At 36.7% G+C, this 12,518-nt stretch overlaps 1 protein-coding gene across 2 annotated transcripts; it reads right to left on the bottom strand.

Annotated features, from left to right (window-relative positions):
- Window positions 1-4,967: 4,967 nt before the first annotated feature.
- Window positions 4,968-12,153, bottom strand: LOC115965774 (putative nuclease HARBI1). Of its 2 annotated transcripts, XM_031085075.1 has the most exons (5): window positions 11,719-12,153; window positions 6,708-6,968; window positions 6,155-6,607; window positions 5,854-6,079; window positions 4,968-5,638 (listed from the first exon to the last, which is right to left on the bottom strand). In XM_031085075.1, the coding sequence occupies exons 3-5, from the start codon at window positions 6,593-6,595 to the stop codon at window positions 5,127-5,129; spliced, it is 1,179 nt and encodes a 392-aa protein (XP_030940935.1). In that variant the 5' UTR covers window positions 6,596-6,607; window positions 6,708-6,968; window positions 11,719-12,153; the 3' UTR covers window positions 4,968-5,126. The 2 variants fall into 2 exon arrangements, with proteins under 2 accessions (XP_030940935.1, XP_030940934.1); XM_031085074.1 differs by lacking the exon at window positions 6,708-6,968.
- Window positions 12,154-12,518: the final 365 nt, after the last annotated feature.

The raw sequence follows: 12,518 nt of genomic DNA, 5'->3' as shown, positions 1-12,518 counted from the left end.
CGCACTATACTCCTATGGACAAAGCAAGAAATCCTCAATCTTAAGGCGACGACGCTCACTTTATATTTGAGGGCAAAAACACTATTGGCGTGGTTGATGTTGTTGGTAGTTGGGCTAGATATGGCCAGCTATTCACGTACAACCCATGCATGTACATGTCCTTTGCCATCTTTTACCTCTCAAATCGAATTAGCCTCATCCCTTGTTTCATATATCCCAAAACAGAGTTCAACCATTCACCCACATAGCCCCCTCATCTGACCAAGATTCCACAACACCTACGCCAACCGACCCGGACCTCTAGCTCTCACCATCACCAATGGGGAGTCCTCATCACCCATCCCTCAATCCTATGCCCATGCAACTCTACCCTCCCCACGACCACCCACTCCCTTTGGACCATCTCAACCAATTGATGAGCTGCCTCTCCATCAAAACTACCAACAACGAGGAAGTGACTTATGTTCGAATTCCTATACATCCACGGACATTGGTTGCTTGGAACCAAATGACCAAAACTCCCATTTTACCATGTCGGCTAGACTCATCCATTCACCGCCGTCATAGGAGGAATTTCAGCGGACATGCATGAGCCCGATGAGTAGTGTGCAACCTTTGTGGGCTGGATTTATTGGTGAGTGACATACACATGACTAGGTTTGGGGTAGGAAAGCCATATGTCGAAGTGGGTGGGGCCATGTGTAAAAAAAATATCATTATTTTATTCCTCCGTTGGTCACTTTAGCTTTCCCCCTTAGTTGGGTGACGGAAAAGACTTAAATGTCTTACGTTAATTGGTTTAGGGACTAAAAGTGGTAAAATTAAAATGTATAGACCAAAATGGAAAAAAGTCAAAATATAAGGACTAAAAGTGCATTTACGCCTTTATTCAAACCTATTATATGCTTCTGTTAGAATAAATATATATACAAACTATAAAATTGATCTCATTTTTCCCATATGTATTGGAGTTGGGGCTTTTTATAATAAAAAATTCCCTCTCCTCTTTTTTAATGTTTGTTGAGATAAAAAAAATCATAACACCAAGGCCCAAAGAAAAAAAACACAATTGGCCAATCTCTTGACAAGTAATCATAAAAGGGATGAATTCACCACAAAGAAAAAGGATGGTAAGCCCAAAAGTTTTGAAGGCTAAAATCCATGGAAGGAAAAACTTAGCCTGCTAGGATCAGGGGATCAAGGAGAGTCCAGTAGAAAGAGCTAGGCCGGGATCCCCAGGGGCCGCCAAAGGCTTGGGATCCTTGGGACGCACAACACAACTGAGGTAGGATTGAGACAACACAAAAGAAGTACCAAAAAAAGCACAAGGAACGAAGGATAGACATGTCCTTCTCAAGCACTCAGTGATACAGCAAGGAGTCAGAAAGCATGATGTAACTGTTTGTAAACAAAGGGGGCGGTACTTCAAGGAAGCCAGAATGAAGAACTATAAGGGGAAGTGGCTGGAAAAACTTTCAACCCAGCAGGAAAGGATTCCGACCACTTGGGAAAAATGACAAGAAAAGGGACAGCCAAAAGCTGAAAAGGTAAGGAGCCAAAAGCTGAGGTCAGCTACCTAAGGGCACCTTGGAATGGAAAGTCAGTAAGGGACTTTCAAGGAGATAGCACCAAAAAGAGAAAATTATGAGGAATAAGGAAAGAACCAGCCCTCTGAGTGACTAGCGTAGCACGAGCTCTGGTGCTTAGGGGAGCAAAAGAGAGAAGTTAGTGGTACCCCGGAACCTTACCATGACATTATAAAAGGGGAAGGCAACTAGCATTGAAGGGGCGATCAGGCAGTAGTGAACCATAACGGAATCATTGAGAAAACTCTGTCAAAACTTAGAGAAAGCAGTAAAAGAAAAAGAGAAATACTCCTTGGTATCCCAATACAGCCACTGTAGAACATACTCTGATTCAAAGAGATTCAAACTTTGCAAGTCTTGGAGGTTTGAATAGTCATCTAAGTCTGTAATTTTTGAGCTTATTTGGATCTTGTAACACGTTTTAGCAAGCACATTGTAATCCATAATTAAGAAAATAATCAAATATTTCATATTGACTTGAGGATTCCTAACAATCATTATGTATTTATTTTTCCTTGTTACATTGTTTTCCTTTTGCTGTTATTCTTGCTGTTCAATATATGTATATTCTTGTTTGCTAGTGTACACGTGTTGTAGGATCCTTGCCATGTGCATCACTTGGTTTGTAAACAGCCCATTTAACTGCGGTGAACCAAGCCTAGTCCACCAAACCACAAGTATTTGGCCCAAGATCCTTAGGCTTGGGAGCTAAGAAAAAAGGCTCCCAAACAATGTTTCTATCAACAATGTCACACTCTTAACAATATCTTTATTGTTGTTCAAGTACAATCCTTTCAAGATCTAAACCAACACTTAGGGTCTGTTTGGGTGGAAAAGTGAGAAGATAGAAAATTGGTGAGAGGATGGAAAAGTTGAGAGATGAAGGCTGTGTTTGTTTCAGTGTAAAATATTTTCCGGGTGTAAAATATTTTCAGGTGAAAATATTTTCAGGAAACGAAAATATTTTTTAGTGTTTGGTTGCATTGTAAAAATTATATTAGAAAATAATTTTCAGTGTTTGGTAATATTCTGAAATGCTATTTTCCTACAAATTTTTCACACTTTCTCAGCCATTTTCTCAGCTTCCAAACAAATTTTATTTCAGAAAATCCACCACCACCACCCACACACCACCACCCCCAGAAAATCCACCACTATCCACACAAAACCCACCACCACAAAACACAGAAACCACCAAAACACCACCACCCACACCACCACAACAACAACAAAAAAATCAGAGATCAAGCAGATCGGCGAGAGAGCAGATTGACGAGAGAGTGATTGGTGATCAAGCAGATCGGCAACAATCAGACCCGGTTCAAAAGGGAGAGGGAGATTGAGAAAGAGAGAGATTCGCGGCGCGATCTCGCCGCTGCGTCTGGGGTTGGGGCGCGATCTCACCACTGCGTTTGGGGTTGGGCCACTGCTCACTCTCCCTACTCTCTCTTCTTTCTCTCTCTCTATCGTTCCGCTGCGTTTGTGAGTTTCGGAAGTGATTTGAAGGTAAAATAAAAATGGAAATGCTTTTACAGGGTCAGAGGGCATATTTTACGGTCAACGAAAATGATTTTCCGTTTGACCCAATTTTCCTTGCGCGCCCAAACACCCTTAAGGGTGTAAAACGTTTTCCTGATTTCCTTTACCTCCGAAACAAACGCAGCCGAAAAGTCTTTTGTTTGATTGAGGAGAAAACTGGGAGGATATAAAATGTAGTTTTGCAGTTATGCCCTTATTACCTAATATGTAAGAAATAATTTGGTTGTACTCATTAAATAAGAAAAAAAATTACTTATTATTAATTAAAATTAATAAAATTAAAACATCATACATATAAACTTATATTATTTTTCTTTTCTAGGATTTTGCTTTCTCTCTTTTAAAAAAAAAATTATTATTATGCACAAATATTTGAAAACTGCGAGTGGGGGCTTCTGTGGATTTTCATGTGTGTTGTTATAAAAACCCACTTGAGAAATGTGTTCACTTTTTAATTTTTGCTTGTGGGCTTAAAAATAAACACAATACCTAAGCTAAGAAATTCTTAAGGTTGCATTTCAATCGGATCTTTGGTTGGCTTAAGCTATAGGATCCACCTAGGCCTTAATTTTCTTTGAATTTTTCAGTTTTTAGATTTAGAGTAATATATGGATCTTCGAATAGTTTCTCACATTGTACCCAGAAGGAGTCTTAAACAAGAATCAAGAGTATTTTATTGAGTATCTCTTTCAAAGCAAGCCACACTTACCAGTAGATTAGCTTGGAGAGAGAGAGAGAGAGAGAGAGAGAGAGAGATACGGCAGAGCCATGTAGAGTGAGAAGCAAGAAGATATCTCAAATATATATATATATATATATATATTTTTAGGGTGAATATATCTCAAATATGTGTGGTGAAGGTGCTTGGGGGTAGGTGCGACCCATTAAAGAATTGGGGGCAAAATGGTAACTGTGTTGACAAGCATATTTTCATGCATGTTTTTTCTTCAAATCGGAGAGATCAATTTTTGGTAAACCCTGGAAGAAAATGCTTGAGCCCCACCAAAAATCATCCCTCTTTTCTCTCCTTACCAAATAACACCAAATCCTCATTTCTCTCCCTTCTTTTGTATCATCCCTATTTCATCTCCAATCAAACATACTCTTAAGGAATCACCGCTAAACATTGTCTCACTCCACATGCCCACAGGATAAAAAACTTGCTACCTATTGTGCCATATGCGAGAATGGGTAAGTACAATTTTTTCCCTAAGGTAGTAAGTTGTAATTGGATTGGTGCATCACTTTCACATGCCCATCAACACAACTTCTATAGCATCAACCATTGCAGCCCACCTCTACGTGGAGTCAAACATGACATAGCAATCAACTATTTAAAAATACAGCCACGCTATCAACATATCATTTCTAGTAAAATGTTAGGGACCAAACTAAATCAATTTTGAAAAATGTTAAATAGAAAAAATTACTTCAATTAGTGACTTGAATTAGAGAATGAAATCAGAAGCTTGGCCTTTTTTCCCTCAATATCAATAACCTGGTTGGGCCCTCAAAAATTCTTGATTCACACCATGTTCAGCAACCACCTGCAGTGTGTTGGTTTAGTTAAAGACTAAAATTTCATTCTCACAAAATAGTTGCTTACAAAAGCACCATGTTCAGGCCTTTTCAAAGGAACCCCCTTTGACATTTGATGGGACCACGTCTTATTTGAGACAGTCCAGTTTCGCACACCATATCATATGCAAGGTGAGAGGAGAAAGCCTCTTTCAGGAGTGGACTGATCAAGGGTATAAGGCAACAAAACTGATTTTCATTTTCTGCTGCTCCTTCCTTTTTTTTTTTAAATTATAAACTCAAAATCTAGAAACTATGCTATGCAATCTTTGAAAGGTATGATGCTCTACCCGATATATTTCCTTTGTATAAACAGAAGGGCCCAATGTACACCATCAAAATCACATTAAAAACCTTTCATCTGTTCTAGATCCTGAAAAAAATTTCAACCCTAGCCTGAATCTGTAACCAAAATCAGTCAATTTACATGGCTGATAAATCCCGGATGTAGTCATTCCACATCTCAGTTGCAATGGAGTCTCGCAGCTGTGAAGAAATTTCTAGTTGCTCGGTTTCAATACCTATGTCCAGAGCTTGGGTGTCAATATGCATCACAGGCTGTTCCACCTCTATAGGGGGCAATGGTTCCTCAATTTGTAGTACAGCAGTATCTTCATCATAAGTTCTAAAAATCCAATCATCTGGTTTCTCCCTACGAATGTAATTGTGTATCGCACATGCTGCCACAACCAACTTCACCTGTGTTTGTAATGGGTATGGAGGAGCAGACATCAATATAGGGAATCGTGCCTTCAAAGCGCCATATATGCGATCACTAGCATTTCGTAACAATGAGTGTCGTTGATTAAATAGTTCTCTGGCATCTTGTGGATGATAGCCACTAGGATATTCCTTTAAGTAATAGGGAACACCATGATATGGGGCAATGAAACCTGGCATATTTGCATATTTGTTGTCTACAAGGTAGTACTTTCCTGCAGCATCAAAATTTCATATACAGTAGTCAAAGTAAGAACTTCAAGGAGTTCGGACAGTACAATACATTTCTTGAAATAACAATTTAAAAAAAGATACCAAATATGTACTAGCAGATCCTTTCCCAATGCCAATTTAGACAAAATCATAAATGCCATTTTAAGTGGATGTAAAAACGTCTGAGTAAGCATGACTTTCCAAATATGCAGAATACCTTCAGGGACCGGCAGCTTGCTTCGCCTTGTGAGTGCTGAATTCAGGACTTGCAAATCTGATGCTGAGCCTTCCCAGCCAGCTAGAACATAATGGAACTTGAGATCAAATGAAAAAGCTGCTAGAACATTTTGTGAAAGCATGCCATTCTTATCGCGGAAAGGTCCTTGCTCATCTACACCTACCATCACCGGAATATGGATACCATCAACTGCTCCCACACAATCCTAGCAGAAAAGAATTAAAAATGAGTAATAATTACCAAGAAATGAGACCTTGATATAACTTAATTACCCAGGTACCTGAAAGTATGGATAGAATCTTGGATCTTCCATGATCTCAGGTGGAACATCGGACCCTGGAGGCTGAAAAAAATCTAATGAAATTGCCATAATCGCAGTCAAAACATTATTGAAATGGCGACTGATGGTTTCTCCTGAATATCGGAATAACTCTTGGACAGCTCGTGTCCTTAGATTATGGCCAACTATGAACATGAAAATGGCTAATTGCTCCTCAATCTTTATTCGATTTGTGTGACGTAGCAAGCCTTTTGCTTGCAAAATATCACACAGCTTGTAAAACACATGCTTATCCATGCGAAAATTTTCCAAACACTGTTCATTTTGACCATTAAGTACTTCATCTACAAATTTTGCACCATTAGACGCCACACCATGAGTCAGTTCTTTTGGAATGTAATTCCCAGGGGCTCCATCCTTTTCATCATCAGAGCTATCCATGGCAAAACCAACCTGTGCACCCAACAATATTAAGCAAAATTGCTTATTTAAAAGAGAACAAATAGAAAAAGATGAGACTAATTATATTGGAGAAAAGGAAATGCAAAAGTACTTCATCTAACTTGTAGAGAAGGTAAAAGGCAGATCAAACAAATGGCAAACCCATTATGTGAAGATGTAAACCCATTCTGTGAATACACTGGAGAATACATCAAAGCGATCAAAAACTCAACACTAATCCTGCTACCATGGATAACCACAAAGATTCTCCTTAAGAACATCCAATATTGGCGCTACAACATATCCTGCCACCTTGACCTCACATCAAAAGATAATAGCATCTTTTAATAAGAATTACTGCACCTCCAAAGCCCTGTGCAGTGTGACAATAAGTTCCTTTCATGATTTGAATCCTATACAGTTATGCTTCTCATAAATAATAATAAAAAGGCCTCCATTACACAGTTATAAGAGGCTAAGACAGATTTCACAAAGTGAGCCATTTTGCTGCCTCAAGTAAGCTAACATAGATTAGATCCATTAATGATAACTGCTAATCTAAAAGATACCATTCTATTCTCCACAATCTAATAATTTCAAGTGCAGAATTTTATGACTAAGGCACCAAAACAGGTCACAACCCTAGTACAGAGGAAGTAGACATTATCCAAATCCAAATGTTCATGTTCAAAGATTTGGAATGCTATATTCCATGATAACCAAACAGAAGTTCTCTCACCCTCAAAAGCATTCTACCAATAAGCCTCCAAGGCAGAAGTTCAGTTTCCAAGAAGAAGTGACCTATAAGTTATGTCAGACCAAGACCAATCAAAACCAGCAAACCAAAGAATAACAAACAGAGTCAGTCCCCTCAAGCATCTCTTTGTCACTCAAACAAATCATATCATGCAAAACAACTTTCAGTTCATAGAGTTGCAGCTAATATCATAAAACCAATCTTGCTCACCGCTTCTTCTAGCTACAAGTTTTAACATCTCTGTACTTTAAAAAAAAAAAAAATTTAATGTCTCTGCAATCATATGACAAGCAATGAGGATTATCTGTATTCAATCTGCTTGACTAACACAAGCAATAGGGAATGGGCTCTTGAATACCCCTAATATGGCCAGAAAAGGCTTGGCAAAACCATCAACTAAGCTGATTGGTCTGCACTCCCTAGAAAAATAAATTACCAACTTTAAAATAATGAGATCCAAGAATTCAGATTTTGAACTTAGTGCAGTTATCTTATCTGTAGCACCCCACAAGTTCATTTCAGGCCTCATCACACTAATTAAATTACTCATAATCTTACTAAATATGTTTTGTTATACATTTATTTCCAAGTCGGTTATAAATCATCCACCCTTTAAACATATTTCTAAAATACACATCCCACATGTTTTTGCTTCATTGCCAATCTTTATGACATACCAAATTGAAACTCAATATTGGTCTTCAAGGCATCTAGCTGGCTCTAGCAAGCAACTTGAAAACAAAGATGCATAAATATATATATAGGCTAACAACACCTGTAGCTCCCTCAAAGGTGATACATGGGCCATTTTCTTTTAAAAAATGCACCAACAAAAATTTTTATATATTCCCATACTTGAACTGATAATCATAATCTTTTTTTCTTGCTACATATGCAGCCAATGGGGCCTGAATCCACAGCCTCACGCTACATCCCATTCTTATGAGGGGAGGTAGTGCATTTGAGATAGAGCTCATTGGGAAACTTGAACTGACTATAATAAACACAAGGAACCAACTAAGACGACAGTGGCATGGAGAAAAAAGGAACAAACTGGCTATTGAGAAAAACTATAGAGCTTCCATCCACCTTCAAAAAACAGTATCCAATAGATGGTCCTCTACAACCATCTTATGGTGTTTTGGAGTTTCTCCAAATTAGATGGCAAGCTAATCTTTTACTTGGAAATCTCTTTAAAAAAAAAAAACCGGAAGATAACATGGATTTTTTTTATAAGTTATAAGGGATTTCATTAAGAGTGAAAAGTAGATGTATAGATATTTTCTATCGTTTGGTAGAGTAGAGAAGGAAGGAAACAAACAGGAGGAATTATCATTTTCTGTACAGGTCTGCTATTTTTAATCATCCCAAAATTGAAGGAAGATAGGACAGAATGCCTTACATAGATAATTCAACAATCTTATCACTCTAATTTATTAATAACAATTCAATACAAGGACACAATAGTGATTTAACACAAGCTGCTTTATTTTTCTCCACTTTTCTTTCCCTCCTAACAAACACTTACAATGGAAAATATAATGTTCCTTTTACCGATCCTCCTAACATTTTCTTTTCTCTCGCTTTTCTATCCTCCCTATCAAATAAAGCCTAACGAAAGCTCTAAAAGAAGAACTTCCTAAAAGCGACAATTGAAGACTCAAATGATCCATAAAATCAATCAACGAATTACAAGAAAACTCTCTACTCATGGTGCACCACTCAAACAAAGAACATAAACTAAGAAAAAGGGTACTAAAATGATGCAAATTATATATATATATATATATATATATATATATATATATATATTGTAAGGGGATGAATAAACTACTTCTTTTTGTGCGTATTTTTTGGTTTCCCTTTTATTACTCTCTTCCATTAAATTGTACCATACAATGAATTAGTCCAAAAATTTGACACCTAGGAAATGCTCACGCAGGATGCCTCATTAACACCTTCATTTTAAGAATTAGATGTTCATGAAAAGGAAGGAGATATTCTATAAAGTCAAACATGAATATATATTTCAACAGGTAAAAAGCCTCATCATTTGAAATCAAAATAACTAAAACAATCAAAATTTTCAACTCCAAAGAGGTCTATAGAATTATATGCAGATAATTAACATGCCATGTCCATCATGAAAGAAACAAAAGAATAGAAGGAAACAGGAAATACTTATAATAAAATACAAAACAAATGGATTCAAGAGTTGAATGAACATCCTAAATCCAGGATCAATTGGGAGCCGGTGGCTCTCTAATTATTTTCTCCTTAAAAAAGTGTATTTTATTTTATGCTCTTCTATGAGCTGCTTTTAGATTATCACACAATTAAAAGTACTTTGCAAGAAACTGTTGCAAGTTGAGTGCATACATGCAAATGCACACTCAATGTGTATGCCTAGCCCGCTAGGGGGAGTGGGGGATTGATTGAGAGAGCAATTCATTTTTTAGTTTTTATTGATGTTGGTACCGAATGTTGGATTGTTAAGAAGAAACATACCCATAAAATTAGTGTAGCTGAAATGAGGATGTTAAGATAAAAAAGTGGAAATACATGAAAGATAGGATTAAAAATGAGGAAATCCGCTTAAAGTTAGGGGTAGCCCCTATTAATGAAAAGATGAGGCAGAGTCGCTAAAGATGGTTTGGTCATGTTCAAAGGAGAGTGATTAATGCACTAGAAAAAAAGAGTGAGTTAGTCCAAAATGAGAGAACAAAAAGAGGTAGAGGAAGACCAAAAATGACATTACTAGAAGTAATAAATGGACATGTCAATTAAAGAAATAACAGAGAGTATGACTTCAAATAGAATAGAATAGAATGGAGGGAAAAAATACATGTGATCAATCCTAACTAATCTATTGAGGATCCATAGCTCACCCCAAAATGCTTACATGGTCTTTGAGACCTAACATCCCTGAACAGTTCAACATAATTAAGTCCTAATATTTAATATCAATCTACAGACAAGTTCAATGTTAATCTCTTGAACAGCTGAACCTCCATTTTAGCAGATAACATTATACTAAAGAGGAAAAATAGCCTTCCATATTTTTCCCATACGATAATGATCAACAAATAATGAAAAACTATTGAATAACGACAAAAAGAAGGTTAGGTTGCTTCAGGACTTTCCGTTGTTCTATAACCACATAATTTCCAATGGTGCAATCTAGAGTCCTGAGTGTTTCAAAAGAAAGGGCAGAGCTATTGCCTAAAATATCGAACTACATTCTTCTTTCTCCATTTCAACAAAGCTGATGACTAAAAACTAACTCATTCTTTGTTTGCAGTCAAGAAAAGAAACCTATCAATAACAAAATTATTTTCTGAAGAATCGTCAACATTTCAATACCCCCAACTCTAGCCTCTTAAATCAAAATTGTGACAGACCAGCTGCAAAAGAGCCTACTTGCTTTAACAAAAATATGAGAACACAACAATAAGATGTTCCACTCCAATTGGAAGGTTCAAAGACAAATAATGATGGACGAACAGCCCTAATTTACACTTTTACTTTATTTATTTATTTATCTAAGGAACATATCCAAAGCATTGCCATGCCATCGCAAAAACAATGTAACCCAGCAAATGCACCCCAGCTCTATTGGACCAAGGCTATAATAAGGCTTGCCAAAATCAACTTTCACAATATGCGCTGCAAGAAAGTGTTCAAAACACTAAGATCCTAAGAAACAACAAGAATAAGCCAAGAGCCTTGTAGCTCAACTGGCACATCTTGGTATTTCCAACAAAGACACACAGGGTTCAAATTCCCACTCCCCCATTGTCACTAACAAATTATAAAAGTTAATGAACATATTTTCTATCAGGGCCTCATATGTATGTAGACATGATCATAATCTTGCATTGAAAAACACACAATTTCAAGCACCCAACAAGAATGTGAATAAATGTAGCAAGCAAATTGGCAGACAAAGAAGAAGCAAAACTCATTATAATACCTACTAAATTCTCTCTTTTTTTTTTTTTTTGGTAAGTATAATATCTGCCAAATTCTTTCTAAACCATATAGAAAAAGAAAAAAACGAAAGGAAATATAACTTTTACAATGAACCCCACAAACAAGAACTCATTATCAAATCATTATATCATCAAAATTTTGTTCTCAAAGAACCCAAAAAAAAAAGCACCCCATTTGGTACCCGAGAAAAACGGTTTCATAAGCCGCATTTTGGACTCTCACAGTAGAGTTCAGCCATTACTGTTCTTTCAGGGTCCGAAATAACAAAGAAAATAATCAAGAATCAAACAATCAAAAAAACCCAATTCCCTTTTTCCCACATTTTTATAGGAAAAACCAAAAAAAAAAAAAAAAAAAAACCTTAAACCCATACCTGAAAAAACAGAAGACAAAACAGTGTCTGAGGATTCACTCACTCCCTCCCTCCCTCCACCGCTTGAGGCGTTGAAGTGAAATTTGTTGTTCTGAGAAACCGAGGCAGATGAGAAGAGAGGGGATAGTGAAGAATTTAAAGCAAATGGGAATAGGGTTTTAGCTTTTTAGGGGATCAGTGAGAGAGAGAGAGAGAGAGTCAGAGGCAGTTGTTAAAATGAGAAAGTATTTGTAACGTCTCCTCTGTGACTCTGTATGTAGACAAAGATAGACTCAAGAGAGAGTGGGAGTCTCATTTTTTTTCCCTTCTCAATTCAATCACAACTCTCACAATGAAAAAAATGTCTCTACTCTCTCTAGTGTGGAGGGTTTTTCATCTTTCCTCTCTGGCTAAAAACTCTCTATTGGTGGTTTATTTGGTAAGTGAGAGACTGACAGCCAGTGAGGATTTGGGTTCTTTTCTTTGGATTGAAACAGGAAAAAAAATATAGGTATGGGCCCATTTTCCTAAAAGAAAAATAAAATAAAATAAACCCAATTTTGTATGCAGTGTGACTAAATAAATATAACCAAATTTGTTTTTTTTTTTTTGGTTAATAGATTAGTCTTAGGCAATACCATCAAGTCATTAACCATGAAAAAGAGTTATATACAAGGTAAAAAGGAATGAAAAAAAAAAGTGAAATCACCATAGAAAATAAGAAAAAATGGTATATAATATGACTATAAAATTAGACAAGAGTAAAATTTACGATGGGTTAAATCAAGAAGGGTGATTCCTAAACACTGTGATGAGAATGA

The sequence above is a fragment of the Quercus lobata genome, chromosome 10 (genome assembly GCF_001633185.2).
Source record: "Quercus lobata isolate SW786 chromosome 10, ValleyOak3.0 Primary Assembly, whole genome shotgun sequence".
NCBI lineage: Eukaryota > Viridiplantae > Streptophyta > Magnoliopsida > Fagales > Fagaceae > Quercus > Quercus lobata.
The sequence above is the reverse complement of the archived record's forward strand: the minus strand, read 5'-3'. Positions and strand labels throughout refer to the sequence as shown.